Consider the following 16,129-nt stretch of genomic DNA (forward strand, 5'->3'; position numbering starts at 1 on the left):
TGGCACTGGTGTTCCTCCCCCAACTCTCCCCACAGTGTGCACACCCCCATAGGAATGAGCCTGTAATACACATTTCAAGGCACTCAGTGTTATTTTCCAGACAGTTTTCTCCATGCTGGATCCCTAATGGAAGTCATGACTGTAAAACAAAATTACATGTTTGAATCTCTTCCTCCAGGGCTGACTGAGTACACAAAAGTCATCCACAGGAACAGAAAATTACTCCAACATATGTGAATCTCCAGTGTCTGAAGCTGGTTGAGAAGGTAGAGATATCACTTTGTGCAATAAAGGAATAACATGGCAGATGCTACTGTATCAAGAATAGTGGGAGTGCGAGAATCCAACAATATTGCCAAAACCATGGGCTAAGAAATAAGGGAACACTTCTGCTGTGGGGCACACACTGCCTCACATTGCTCTTATGACATGCTTCTCCTTGCCTATTTCCAGAGAGTAACAGCCACAGCCACTTGCAGTCAGGGACTGAGGGGTAAAGGAACTACTCTCTGCATGGGGAAGTTCATAAGATCTTTGCCAAAACCCTTTTAATTAACGGAGACTTACTGCTGGACAAAATTAGCTCACAGGAACTTGAAGGCTGCTACTCAATATTGAATTTTCTCCAACAAGGAACAGAGTACAAACAAGAGACTTCCCTGTCAGCATTAAAAAAAACCCCATGAACTAAAATAAATCAACAATCCATATGTACTGAAATTACCTTAGTTTCTCCTTACTGTTTGCCTTTCCTATTGCACATGCCATCTGTTTTAAAGCAAACTGTCTCATATTTCCACAAGAATTCCACTACTGCTGTAAGAGTAGAAACAATGTTCTCAAGAGCTCCTTAAAGTCTGAAATTGTTGTGTGCCTCCTTTTGCTTAGCAGGTTTGAGACTAATTCCAGAAGTAGGAGAACACCTCTGCTGTAATTTTGCACAGGTCAGATTCCAGAAGATCTTAAGCTTAAGGATTTTAGCAGCATCCAGAAGGAGTTGTGACCTGGTCTCTTGCAGAACAGTCCCACTCCCTTTGCCTCTTTATGGGGGTGTAGGATGCCTGCTCGTGCCAGCTGTTGCCAGACTTCCAAGCATGCTGATCACACCCTTGGGTCACCTCCTAAAGTCTTCTTTCTACAGTCTAGGAACCTTTCTGAAGCTACATCTTCACAAGCTGTCAAACTTATCTTCCAGAGGATCATGGCAGCCATAACAAATGAAAGGTGCCTTAGAAAGTGTGTGCTACACTTAAAAGGAAAATAAATCCACGTCACTTGGACATATACTTACAAGAATAACAACTAGCTGCAGGCAAAATGTCCCTGCTCTCCATTTCCTCATGTCTGCAGGAGACTCCATTCACACTTTACCTCCCTGCTGCTGCTTTATCTTCCTGGCAGCAAACAACTGCTCCTACAACCTCAAGAGAGGTACCTGAAACAAAACTAGACCTGGCATCCTCTTTCAGATGACCTCTGGGACAACTCCAAAGTACCATGAGGCACCTTGTTGTTAAACAAGAGGCATAACACTCTCAAATTAACTGGAGAAAAATTGATTCCCTGTGCTGCAGTGTGTCTTTTGGTGTTAACTCACCTGCACGGTGAGCCATCCCAGTGGACAGCTCTCTTCCTAGGAGATCAACCCTTGCAGCCAGCAGAGGAACACACACAATGCAGTGTCCAAGCTCCAAGCTGCATCCCAGAGCCCCAGTGCACAACAAAGAGCACAGTGCAGCTTGCAGCAAGACCCCTCTTGGCAAGTTTCCATTCCACAGACCTCCTAAATTAAACACATTTACACTGATGTACCAGTCCCCACTTCCATTATTGATGATCGTGACTAATCAAAGTAGCAAGTTTAAAACAAGGAGGTCTTTAAAACACACAAGTGTACCTCATGATTAAGATTTTGTTGGTATTTTCAATTTCAGAACTATTCACATCTCAGCTCTGCTCCTGTCATAAACACCCCTGAAGGCTCTGCTACCCAGCCAGCTACTCCTTACCTTTCTTATCACAGCCTTACCAGATTTCTTCCCCACCCCAAAGAGCATTTCCACAGTGCTTTTGTTTTCCAGCTATGGTTTTCAGAATGCGGCTGTCATTTAAACTTTTGCTTAATATTAAAGCCTTTTTCAAATATGTAATAGGAAATTAGTTTGAATGCAGCTGGGGAGGAAACAGGATACACTGGTTTAACAAAGTATTATTCCAGACAAGCAAAAAACACTGAATAAAGATTTTAAAAAATAACAGCCAGAAATTTTTCCATAAACTAAAAAAAAGAAGGTTAAGGATGGGAAATTTTGTATAAAGGACAACTTGGGGTTGGATTACAGGCAAATCCTGGACCTTGATAACAACCTCCCAATCCCAAGCAATTGATTTCTTTCTACTACTGTAACACTCCATGAGATAACTTGCAAAAACAACTTTCCACACATCCATTACTTAAAAGTTAACACTTTCAATAGCAAATGGACAATATTAGAGATTATTAACATCTCCTGCCAATACAAACTCCTCAGAAACTGAGAAATGCTGAAGGACAAGCCTACCTAACTAGGATGGAATATCAGGAAATCTAAACTCATCACTTATTTTAAGCACTTATCCCAAGAACATTCCTGTAAAATACTCCAAAGCATGTGATTCCAGCACAATCTCCCACCCAGAAAATACTAATGAGAAAAACTCATTAAATAGATGAGAAAGATAGAAATAGATAGAAAATAGATGAAAGACTACTGTTAATTGAGGGTTTAAACTGGTCATCCCAGCTCCTGTGACCTGTATCAAAAACCCTTCCTAAAAATCCAGGAGTTAATATCTGTTTGAATTTATGTCAGATTGGCTCTGTTAAAATATTTATGTTTTAAGCAGTATTAATATCTAAGTAACTACAGGCAGTGAATCTCACCTTTGCAGCTTCCACAACAGATTAATGACTTGGATTCAGTTAACACACACAAACTTAAAACTTCCATCACTTCAAAGCATAAAGTTGAGAAGAACATGCAGCCTCTTGGTCTTGTCATAGCACTGATATCAGCCCCAAGAGGACAGGACTTGCTCAGAGGAAGGCACTGCTGGACAGCACTGGCCTGAGACATCAATCTCTATTGCCCAGCAACCAAGAGCTTTGGGGCTGCCCATGTGAAAGAAGTCAGGTGGGTCTCTGCTCCTGAGAGTTAGGGATAGGATGGAGAGGGATGCTGAGCTGATGTATCCTGCTCTAAGTGATTCCTGATTGCAGTCCAGGCCTGTTCTCCACGGCTGGGCCCAGTGGGGATGCTCTAGGTCTCTGCCATAGCTTACCTGAGGTTTTGCACCCACACACCCCTTGATTGTCTAGGAACTAATGAACCCTGCAGTCTCATTCACCAGGTACCTTGCCATAGTTAATAGCAAATAAGCTTCTTTGAGAATGATTGGGAACAAGAGTTGGCAGAGACTTGTCACATGGGTTATTTCCCAAGTTGCCCAAAAAGGGGGGAAGTGAAGGAAAGCTCCCTGTATTTTCTTCTAATTCCCTAAATGGAAAGGTATCTTCCTTGTGTCATCTCAACATGTTCATTTGAAGATTTCATACTCAATTATCATGTCAGCAACAATTATGAGCAGACACTTTGATTAGCTAAAATGGAAACAAAGATCTAGTTGTGGAAATATTCCTTTTTTCATAGAGAGTAGGAGACACTTTCACTCCACCTTCCACAAAGTACAGATTGGCTTGCCGCTCTCAAAAGCATTGTACCAATCCACCTGTTCCCACGACACAACCTCAGAACACCTGCATCTCTGCTGTACTGAAGTAAGGAGCTGGACACACTCAGCCAAGTCTCCCACAGTGAACAAGTTTCCTCTCCATCAGCACTGCAAGCTGCTGTTCTGCAGATCAAACAGCCAGCTTGCCCAGGTAAGACAGCTCCTTCCTGGAAATGGAAGACAGAGCTGCCTTATCTCAGGAAGGGGAAGATAAAAGGTCACTAAGTAGCAAAGTTCTCACCTTGAAAGCTTTGCCCCTTGATTGACATGGAAAAACCAAGGTCACAGAACTTCTAATCAGATGCCTGCATAATTACTAAATCACTCTTAACTATATCAGAGAGCCAAGACCTCACTGGAAAGGCAAAGCAAACAAAGAAGCCAATGAAGCCTCCTCTGTTGTTGGAGAAAATTGGTAATTAAAAGTCATGAGTGCACCAAAGAGTGAGGGAACAGCATCACAGTCACTGCTCAGTACTCAGGAGTGACTTGCATACAAAGCAGCAGGCTTATCTCCCTAGGGAAATTACAGGGTACTGTGTTAGACAGCAGTATGGAGAGGAAAAACAGGGAAAATAGAGACACAGAAAGAGCAACTCCTGTATTATCAAGAGCTTCATTTACCCCACAGAGAGGGGCAGCACTGCCAACCAGGCCCAAGTCTGAGAAGTGCTTTCCACATGTTTAGGGCAGCTCTAGAAAGCCTTCTCCCAGCCTTAGATCATGAAGTGTTCCCCTACTTTGAAGAGCACAAATGAAGTAGACCTTGTGTTCAACCTAATCCAGCCCACACACAGCCCTTGCCCAAACAAGGACTATTCCAGTGGAAAATCTTAACCTCAATGACCTGAGCTCAGCCTTAGAGACTGCTCTTTCTCCAGAGGCTACCCTTCAAAACATCACTATCAGAAACCACAGAACTTCAATCTACCCTTCAAAAAACTTCCCAAAACTCAAAGAAAGAACGTCATGATCCTGCTCACATCATAAGAAATTAAACTAGATAGGCATGGGACATGCTGAAACCAAAGCATGTGCTTTTACTGATTAGGCTATGAGAAGATAAATGCTGATCTGTTTCCTTCCCAGTGACAGTCCACACCATCCCAGAGCACTGAGATGCCAAAGATGGCACTGGACAGAAAAAGGAACCACACTATCTACCATCATTTGCAAGCAAACACAAGAATCTCTCTGATCTGCTATAAAGACAGCCTTAAAGATCCAATCCTAAAGATGATCATATGCAAGAGGGGCCAAATCTGGACCAAATCCTTGAAGAGATGGACTTTGATGGATTGTGATACTGTGGCAAGAAACCCAGTCTTACCCAGGGCACTCAGCCCTTCCAACACACAAAAAGGGAAGTGTGAAACACCAGAAGCCCAAAGAGAACAGTTTGTACATTGCAGAGATCAGAACAAAGAGACATTTTCTACTTCACTGCTTCAAGTACAATGACTCAAAAAGACACATCTTCTTCAAGATACTCTAAATTACAATGCCTCCCCTTCAAAGCATGAGCAGGAAGGAATAAGGGATAAATGCAGTGGAAGCAGTAATGCAATTTGTGGCATAAAAATTAATAATTTTTAGTCATTAATAAAAATGAATAAAAAATTCATAACCAACAATCTCTGGCAAACTGCAGCCATTTCATTATGCTTAACTTTGACAGACTCAAATCTAATAAACTCATATTGAAGTGCATCCAGTCCTTTTTCATCTCTTTTCTGAACTTCCATTGTTTGCCAACCCAATGCCCTTTCCCCTTCACTGCTGCAACCTAATTCCAGCACTGTGTTGTGCACTGCTGAATGCTAAGCACCCAAGCCCCCAGGAGGGCACTTTACCTGTTGAAGATATCTCCTGACACCTTTTGCAGATACTGAAGTGCATCTGCCACCTGCTGCACAGCCTCCTCCCTGCGCAGGTCTGGCTGGATCAGGGGCACTGAGTATGGCTGTCCTTCCAAAAAGTGCTTCTGGGCTACTGTGGCCATTGTACCTAAGGGAAAGAACAAATAGGTCATTACACATTAAACACACTGCCATTTTATCACAGCAGTTATTCAAGGGACTTCTACTTTCTGCTCCACTAATTATTTTAGGAAAGCATTTGCAACAGAATTGGTAAGCTGAGGAAAAAGGCACAAGCAGTAAGGCTGACATATTGGATTTTTAATACATTCAAGGCAGCTACAGTGAGCTGAGACTCTCTTGCTTAGCTGAATGTTCTTGGAAACCATAATTTTACTTTAGCATGCTACTTAACAAATCTCTGCTCAGTACTGTGCTGCAAACAAAGACCAGAGTTAGAAGCAAAGTCACTTCAGGGTGGCAATAAGACTCATCACAAATCACCCTGTCCCCTCCTCCCTTTCCTCATATTCCACATGGATATATTTCAGGTCATCCAACCATATTAGCAAAAGGCAGTATTTCATCTTACACTTCTGCTCCAACAAACACACATCAGGCCCTTCCAAGAACAGAAGCCATGAAATTACAAGGCATGCATGGGCACACACCCCCTTGCTCCAAGTAGGTTAATGAGAATTCTTCCATTCTGACACTCCCAGGAGCTCTTTGCTGCTTCTGGACTGGATTTTTCCTTAGTAACTATCTTGAAAGAAGCCTCCTTATTTTAGAATCCTTTCACATCTCTAGCCTGACCAGTCACCAAAATGTTTCAGTTGTGTGCCACACACCAGAGCTGTATGCACACTTCTGGAAGCAGCTGGGCCAGTACCACTGCTCTACAGCTCAACCAGGAGAAGGTCATCCACCACCCATGTTTCCATCCTGAGCTTTGCTCACCTCTCCCTCAGCAATTCCCAAAAAGTTGGCCTCCCAACTTTACTCACAAAAATAACAAAAAAGTTCCTGGGACTTGGAAGAACATAAAGAGAAAAAAATCCATTTCTCTGAGCACATTATAAATTGCAAACTCACAAATACATTTCTATTAGGATATTCTAAAGAATGAACAGAGTACAGTATCCATACAGTTTTCTAACCCAAACTCTACTGCTAGGTCTGCACAACTCCCTCCAAACTTATTTTCTCCGTGTCTCTTCTCATTCAGGCTGTAAAAACCAGACAGTTTACAGGTGCTCATTACAGGGTTGCATCACACAGGGCTCTGTAGATCTGTATAAGAAAATATTCATTAAGCTGAGGAGAAGCAAAACAAAGGATGAAAATCCAAGGTATCACAGACAGGGATATCTCAGGAGGCACCACATTCCCCTGTGTGGTACTTGGAAGTCTGCAGGAGCCAGTTCAGAGCAGTGCTGTGTGCAACCTGCATTCCTGGCTCTACAGCAGTGTAGGCTGAGAATGACATAGAAACACAGCCCGTACTGGAGAAATTCACAAATCAGGAGCCTGAAGAGAGTCACAACACAAAAAAAACAGTTTAATATGTGAAAACGAGAGGGGTCTTCATACATTCCTTCAATTCCCTATCTTGCTTCACAAAACAAAGAGGTAGCAGATTAGACTTGCCTGCAGCCATTTCTGTGTATTTAACAAACACCACCCTCTCCAAATTTTTGCTTTAACATGATACCACAGTAGGGGAGAAAAAGCTTTCTGTAAATGTGATGTGACTGTTATTTAAGGGTGTTCTTTTGGGACGTGGGGTTTGCTGAGTTTTGGGGCTTTTTTTGTGGGGCTGTTTAGTAATGAATCATATGAGATTTAAGAGTATGTAGAAGCCTTTCCACAGTTAACAAATTTGCAAGATCAAGCCCAGCCATTACCAAGCTGGCTCTGCTGCCAGTCTAGGAAGCCTAGACCTACTCTGTTTCATTTCATGCATCACTGGCAGCAAGACTCTGTATCTGCACTCTTTAGCAGCAATGTTTGCACACTGATTAGTCTTCTTGACTGGGCCTGCTCTGCAGACAGGAAATTATTATTTAGAGCTGTAAAGCATACAAGTTAATCTGAGATGAGTACAGCTAATTTTGAGACAGCAGTTTTTGATCTGCTGACCACAATCAAGCTTCAATATTTTTCCTTTCAAAGCTGCTATTTGACTGTCACCATGGAATAAAGGGGCCAGATAACACAGCAAGGACGTGGTTATGAGTTACTCTGGCCCCAAAAGGAGTTTATAATCCTCCCTGCCACTGGTCAAAAACTCTGCCATTGCATCAGTGCTCCTGATGTTTGGGATGCCTATTTTTAACTCAAATCAGCTCAATGACCCAATTTACCACAGCCAGATAAACAGCTGTAATTGTCCAGTCATGAAACACAGGGGGAAGAAGGGGCAAGAAGGAAACTTCTGAAACTTGTTTCATTACCAAAACCATTCCTGTGTAAAGGTAATCCTAAGAAAGCCAAGATTTTCACCTCTTGAAGTCAGATAAGATTATACAGCCCCAATATGATCCCTCAGACTCTCACCAATCCTAATTCTCCTAGTGTCCTTCCTAAAACCAAGCTCAGTTCAGCTGCTGACTTGGGAGCAGTGCTCCTCTAGCTACTCCCAAAACATTTCTTTGCCTACAGTCAGAAGCTACAGACTCTCCTTCAGGTCCCACTGCTCCCTTGCAAAGAGAGGAGCCCCCAGTACTGGGCAAAGCAGGAAAATCCCTGGTGCTCCTGCTCACACTGCTACACTTTGTCTGTTGGTAAACATCACCTTCACAGGTTCTCCATGAAGACTCTCAAAGGAGCTTCAGATTCTCACTTTTTTTTTCTCACAAGTGGAGAAACATGGCAGACTCTGGAAATGAGTGCCAGAGACAGATACAAGAGACAATTCTTTCTGTGCAAGAGAACAAGTTGGAGAGCCATAGCAAGGAGGAGGGAAAACAGCAACAACTAAATGACTAGACCTGGGCACAATCTCATGCTACAGCTGCTATTTGTTACCTCCTAGGACCAAATGAATTAGAGAAATAAGCCAGTTTTACAAACAATTTGAGTAAGGGCCACCATGTGGTTAGAATAAAAGAATTGCTTCACTTAACAGAAAGAGACTGCAGGAATAAGGAATATTTTTTAAAGGGAAATCCAAAATATTCCCAGCAGAAGTCAGGAAGGAAAGCAAAGGCTGAACATCACTCAGTAAGACTGACTCTTCCTTTATCTCAAACTCCAGAGCACTGAGAAGGAAGCAGCACATTTTCTTGCCATGCTCCACTATCAGAATTAGTACATAAAAAATAAAAAAGTGAGTGCTGGGTGTTAGACTATGTCAACTCTTCTACCCTATCCAATGTGTGCCAAGCCTTCATGTAACACAAACAGCAAAGGTGCAAATAAACTGCTTATATCTTACATACAGAAGGGACTTCCAGCAAAGCAACAAACTGGTTCCAGTATCACTCCAGAATCTTACAGAGGGTGTGTTCCTGCAGGAAGTACAGCAATGCTGGAATTATGACAGCTGACATGAAATACTCTGATGCTACAGTGACAAATGGACACATGTGCCCAAAGAAAGCATGAGTCACAAAACCAGATGTCAGATCACCCAAGAGATTTAATCATTAGTGGTGTGACCACCAATGGGTCACACAAAGAAGAAGAAACAGCAAGACAGAGCTTTTCTTTTTTTTTTTTTTTTTTTTTTTTCTTTTTTGTGATCAAAGAGGCTCTGAAAAAGAGCTGTAGCATCTGGGGGCTCCAGCCATTTTATATTCAATTATTTTTTCTATGTCAACTTTCATGATCAAGACAAATATGCTCTGGTGTTATATAATAACCTCATTTACCTCATTAAAGTGAAAGCAAAGAGAAAAAGGTTGTTTTCTCACTGCACCACCTGCTTCCAAGTGCTATGTTCTGATTTGGAAGTTCTGACTAAGGCTCCTGACTGCTTAGATTTGCACTTCTGCCTTTAGCTGTCTGTGCCTCTCACCTCAGGCAAGCTGCTCCAAAGCTCCTCAGGGCTGGTGGCTATTCCTCCTCTGCCCTCAAAGCTGTTCTCTCCCTCCCAGTTCCAACACTCACACTGGCAAAAGCTGAGAGGAACAGCAGGAGTGGGAAACAGAATCAGCCTCCACCAGACTGTCTGGCCTCTCCAGAAGACCTAAAGCAGGCTGAGCACTCCAGGGTTTCCAGGCATTTGGAACCAACAACTGGGCTTGCTCTTCACTCACCACAGCCAAGTCTAATGCTTGGAGGGACATGGGGAGCTCTGCCCCTGGAAAAGAAAGTATATAATTCACTGCTCTGGATAGGCAGAGAAACACTCCACCTGCTTTCCTCACCTCTCTCCATAAGAATAATTACATTCTCATGTTAAGGCAAGCCCTAAAGAACTTGTTACAGAGCAAACAGAGTTTGTAAAAGAAGCAACACTTCCCTAAGTTCTTTAGAAAATACTGCTCTATGGAGGATTGACTACTGGGGTGATTATGTAAAAATAAAACAACCCTACAACCTTAAAATATTTTAGATTTTCAAAGGAACATAAAAAAGGGCAATATTAAAAAAATAGCATGGCTGCCTTTAACACAGGCAGAATGTAAAGCTGTATACAAGCACTTAGCAGATGTGTATTTTGCTGTGAAAATAAAGGGAGAATAAGGCAAGCCATCAACAATACCTGCTTCCTTAACATGCTTCAAGAACTCTAAAGAGAGCAGGCTCAGGGGAGAAGAGGGATTAAATACTTTGAAAAAAATCAGTGTGTATACTTCAAAGCTACAATGGCTGCTTTAGCAATTACTGTGCTGCTGCTTCTACCACTGCCCTGGAAAGGCAGCAAGAACTAGAGGCCTTTAATTCCCACAGGCAGTAACAGCCCCAAAAAGAAGTCACAGGCTGTCTCTAACCCTATGTCTCTCTTTTGTAGGATCCCAATAAAAGAACCTTGTTAGGACAGAGGGATCAGCAATATCCCTCTGCACATCCCTCACCACACCTGACTACTCCACTACCACCAGGATGGCTCCAAAGTGGCAACAGACCAAACCACAAATGAACTGCAGTTTAAGATCAAACACACTCCATAGATGGAGCACACAGGCTCTGGGCATGGCTTACCAAAAAGTGCAAAGTCACATCCATAACTTGGTTAATCACAAGAAGTCATCCCAAATTCTGCCCTGAGAGTAATTTCTGACATGTAATACTTTCTACCATGTTTACCTGGACAAACATTTCCCCATGGTCAAATCTGCTGGCGTATTCAAGTCATACCTTGATTGTTCTGGAGGCTTGCCTACAGGCTATCCCAACAAAATACCAGAATTAAATCCTCTAAGGAAAAAATAAGAATAATATAAAAAGTTAATTATAACACCTTGCCCTCCACAGATAAAGCACACTCCTGTGAGTTTACCAGCTGCAAAAACAGAGAACAGTATTTTAAAAAGAGACTTGAAAAGCAAGAAAAGCAAAATATGGCATTGCATATGAAATGCTGCTCAAGGCAGGATAAGGCAGTGTGTGCACACACATTCACACAGATGTAGACACTGAAACAAAAGCTAGAAATTGCTCAAAGGCAGCACAGGAGCCTACAAGTCCATTATTATGCAGCATACAATCATTCTGCCCTGTGCATGCATGGGAGGGGATGAAATTCAGTTCTCCAGCAGAGCACACAAGAGGTAACTACCCTGGAGAGGAGAGCAGGATGCATTTCCAGCAGTGACATGAGAGGCTCACCACAGTCCCTGTGCTAATCCAACTTCACCCTTTTTTTGGGGAAGCAAGGTGGGGGCAGGAGAGAAACACTTTGGTAAGTTAAGAGGATGAAAGGTCTATTTATATATTTTTAATTAACCATCTTCTACAATGTTATTAAGCAGCAATCAAAGATGCAGATGCTACTGATTTGATTGGCAAGAAGCACACTGTGCTGTATATTAAGGAACTCTGCCCCTATAAATAGGTCTAATCACCATCTGAAGGCTGCAAGGCAGTGATGAAAGAAAGCATTAATGAGCCCCTAATTAGGCCCCGTAGCAGGCTGTACTCTACCAGGGTGCTCATGTTACTAGATGTCTCTCATAGTAGCACCCTCAAACTCCTTTGTAGATGTTACTGCTTTGGTCTTAAGACCTCTAGTAGCTACTTTAGACAAGAAAGGTGTTTCTCCATCTTTGGAGTGCTTGGCATTGGCTGTGATTTTGCCTCCCAGTGCTATTTGTGGAACTAAATGACTCTGTCCATTCCAGCTGTCCCACCCTGCCCACTATCAAGGAGTGAATTAAGCAGAGGAGCTGGAGATCCCAGACACAGAAGCTGGCAATGGGTGCAGGAAAGTGAAAAACTTGAGAAGCCATCATTGTCCCTCTCTCTCAGCAGCAGGAGCACACCATGGCCCAATCTACAGCACAAGGCTACTTTAGCCACAGCTCTAAAAGCCATTTCTGCTCCTCTCCTCCAGCTTTAGAGGATACTTGCTCAACCTCAACCTTTGAGCCTATCCTTACAGCACAGCATTACCTCAGAGGAACACCAGCAAGAAAAACTCCGTGTAGAAAATTAATCCTACAGGGCATCTCCTGCTCCCACAGCTGCTCATTGATATGGGATGACCTGAACAGCCAAACCCTTTTCAAAGGGAGCCAGTCCCACATCTCACCATGGCCCTGCAGAAGGAGTAGAGCACTGAGGCACCTGACAGGCAGCAGGACTACCTGGAGAAAAGCACTGGCCTGTCAAAAATCTGCCTCTGAAAGCAGGAACCCAGCATTTCAGGCACCTCCTTCTCAAGAAGCCAGAGCCTGTGAAAAACACCTTTGGCTCAGACACTTTGCTTTGAGAGAAAGAGCTGTGGCAGCTACTATAGGTGAAATCTGGAGACTCCCCCTTACCCAAAAAACTGCTCAGAGCCACTTAGATTTGCTGGTTTGTCACTACTGGCGTATTCCACTGAGGGTAAAGAGAAAGAACCAAAATGTGAGATCTCAGAGCCCAGCTTTACAATAGCATGTGGCAACTCCTTGGCAAAACACCTGACATTTAAAGATGGATTAGATACAACAAATTACACTGACTATCCAGAGAGAGAATGCTTTTTTTTTTTTTTTTAAGAGAATCTGAAAAGTAGAGACTTAAAAGAATTTAGAGGTGCACTTCAATCCTGCCAGCTCCATAAGCTAAGACCCCCTCTAAGCCACTGCTGTCTTCAGGACAATCTTTCCCCTCAACACAGAGCTCTGTTTGTGAAGCACAGGCAGCCTCCCTCACTGCATCACCTTGCTGAGAAAGCCCTGTCCTCTATGCACAGGCTGAAATTCATTTCCTCCAGCTGGATACATAAAGCTCATTTTGACAGACAGGTGTTGATAAGTTAATCAGATAATCCCCTCTGCAACTGCCACCTTTGGCTCCCATCAGTCATGGAGACAAACAGATGCTGGAATGAACAATTGATCTGATTCCAGGGCAGCATATACAACTGACCACAAACACTCTGCTGATTGCCTTCCTATCACTATTTATTACAAAGGAAGCCCAAACAAACAGCTTAGCTACACCTACTCTACAAACATCATAACTAAAGTTGAGAATCCCATCCCAAACATCCAGACACAGCTCCTTCTTTGATGTCCTAAATGGGGGCACTTTTTGGTTTTGTATGCTTCAAGTACACAGAAGCCACTGGCTATGCAAAGTCCCCTAGAGAGGCATTTCTCTGCAATAAGTTCTCTTTTAAACAATGGGATTCCAAAGCCAGGCTAACCAGAATGCTGCTGTAGAGCTTCCTGCAGAATGTCTGGAGCTTCTCATTCTCACTATCAGACACAGCAATACTTCCAGAAACACACCACGTCCAAAAAAAAATTAAAATAAAGAAGAAAGAAAAAAACATCCAGCTACTTTTGCCCTCTAATTTTCTGATGCAAAATCAGCTCCACCCTCCTGCAGAGGCACCTCAGCTGCAGATCCAACCACTGCCACAAACCATAACTTGCAGTTTCCTGGTTCTCACCTCCACATTCAGCACCCTCTGCTCCAAAGTTCTGGAGTTTTTCAGCCCCCAGGCTCCACGTGCAGCATTACAACAAAGCCTTTGACATCCAATTAAGGAAACAATTAAATCAAGCCAGGGAGCAGATCAGTTCCTGCCTGTTTTACACATTCAAAAGCAAAGGCAGTGCTTGCATTTCTAGAAGATGACAGGAGGGGAACCAACAAAATAAGGAATGTCTTCAAGTGTGTTCACATTTGCTAGAAGGAATATCCCTACAGTGGCCTGATTGACAGGAGCTGGTGAAAAGCTGGGTCAAAAAAATGACACCTGGATGAAGTATTTTCTGGGAAAGGTTATCTTGAGAGGGAGTCTAAGCAGAGCTGATTTGCTTCAGAAATTGCTTTTCTGACTGATAAAAATGATTCCCTTCAATCTCTTACACCACAGCCATGGGAAACATAACAATTTCAGACATAATCCTCTTCTTCCTCTGCACATTACCTTTAATCTAAAAAAATGTTATAAAAAAGAAATCTGCCTTGCTTTCAGGATTACCTCAATATTATTTTTCCCCAGCCCTCAATTTCTACCCTTCCCTTTCACTCCCCAAGCTGAGCTTGATGTCACCACAGTCACCTGGTATTCCCAGAAGCCAGACTGCAGAGTAGCTCCCAGGAATTATCTGCTTTCAGTTTTCTGGCCCAAGAATGCCTGAGCTGAGAGAACAGCACTTTGCATCTGAAGGAATGAAGATTTAAAACTCTGTTTCAATATCTGGAGTGATAGAAGAAGGACAGATGCTAAGAATAGCAGACTGTGCTGCTCTAGGCATTCCTCAGGCACCCTTCTGCCTCAGGCTCTGGAGCTGTGGCCGTTTCCCCCCCATCCAAAGCATCCCTGGAATACAGAGATATATGAGGCAGCCTCTACATCCCAGCTTTACCACTCATACAAGACAAACATCATGAAATATCAGGAGAACTTATCAGCCAACCTTCCTAAAATAAAGTCTAAGCAAGGGCAAGCTGACTGGAGCACCTCTTTCCTGTCGATTGCTAAAATAAATACTAACAACGACTGTCACTGCTGGATGTGAACTCACAACATTCCCTAAACCCATCAGCATCCTTTCTTCATGCACACAGCTAGGTCTAGAAGTCCTGTGGTCTCCTTATTGCTGGCCAATTCATTCTTCCCTTTGAACATAGAAAAAGATGATTCCAATAACTGCATCAGCAATTTGGGCTCACTTGCCAACACCGACAAAAGGTTTTATTTGACAAATCATTACAACCAGCACAAGTACTGGCCTGGGAACAGTACAAAGTACTACAAATAGTACAACTACTTGGAATAGTACAAGACACCCAAAACCCATCACAAGCTATCAGTTGACTTTCTGAGGAAAAATCACATAACACAGAATCCCGTGTCTCTCTCAGACACCTCCTTCTCTTTTTTTGTTCCTCCAGGCTGCAGCATCTCCCATCTGTCCCTACAGGGTACCTGACCTACACTGAAAAGAGGCATTGCCCTCGCCATTCCCTGAAACACTCAGGGAATATGGAGCTCAGGAGTCCTGGATGTCACTGCCAACTTGAGAATTCCATGCTCCATGCCTGCCTGGCAGATCTCCCAACCCATGCCATGGCTCAGCACCGAAGCACCACGTAACAATCACAGAACGGCTCAGGTTGGAAGGAACCTCCATGGGCCAACTGGTCCAACCCTTTGCTCAAGCAGCCATCCTAGAGCACCTGGCACAGGATTGCACCCAAATGGTCCTTAAATATCCAGCGAGGGAGATTCCACAACCTGTCTGGAAAATCTTTTTCTAGGCTGAACAGACCCAGCTCCCTCAGCCTGCCCTCACAGGAGAGATGCTGCAGTCCCTTAACCAGCTTTGTCGCTCTCTGCTGGAGCTCCTCCATGTGTCTGTCACACGGCCTGAGGAGCCCAGAACTGGACACAGCACCAACACTGGGCACAAGGGCAGGATCACGTCCCTCGACCTGCAGGCAACGCTCTTCCTAAGGCACCCACGAAAAGTGAGTGCGTTAGGAAGACCATTGCCTGCAGAACCATTTTCAGGCTCTCTGCAGAACCATTTTCAGGTTCTCAAGAGCACTGCCAAGAACCATTTTCCAGCCCTGCTCTCCCTCCCTCACCAAGCTCTCCTGCCAAGCTCTCCTGCCCAACAGCCGCCGGGGCTCCCGCCAGGCAGCGCCTGCGGCCCCCAGACGTGAAGGCCGAAGCCCCTGCACAGCCGGAGGGCACCCGCCGGAGCCACAGCCACTCTCTGGAGCTGTTCCAGGAGCTGCTCCCCTGCCCCGCCCGGGTCCCGGGGCTCTCCCGGGGCTCTGAGGGGGCCCGGGCCCGGCCCCGCCCCCGCGCGCGCTCCTCACCTGCCGCCCGCGGCCGCGCCCCCGCGCCCCGAGCCGCTTCCGCCCTCACGCGCGCGTCA

The 16,129-nt window shown here is 44.1% G+C and overlaps 1 protein-coding gene across 3 annotated transcripts in view; it reads right to left on the reverse strand.

The window, feature by feature from the left end:
• The window catches only part of WASHC1 (WASH complex subunit 1), a 37,412-nt gene extending 21,283 nt beyond the window's left edge, over positions 1-16,129 (reverse strand). Inside the window, exons 1-2 of one of the 3 annotated variants that reach the window (XM_036400987.2) lie at positions 16,071-16,129; positions 5,625-5,778 (exon numbers count right to left, since the gene is read on the reverse strand). In XM_036400987.2, the coding sequence (XP_036256880.1) occupies positions 5,625-5,773 (149 nt within the window). In that variant the 5' untranslated portion in view covers positions 5,774-5,778; positions 16,071-16,129. Of the gene's footprint in view, positions 1-5,624; positions 5,804-9,073; positions 9,143-16,070 lie in introns of those variants that run through there. The other 2 variants (XM_036400988.2, XM_036400985.2) reach the window with 2 other exon arrangements.

This window comes from Molothrus ater, chromosome 5 (assembly GCF_012460135.2).
Source record: "Molothrus ater isolate BHLD 08-10-18 breed brown headed cowbird chromosome 5, BPBGC_Mater_1.1, whole genome shotgun sequence".
Lineage (NCBI taxonomy): Eukaryota > Metazoa > Chordata > Aves > Passeriformes > Icteridae > Molothrus > Molothrus ater.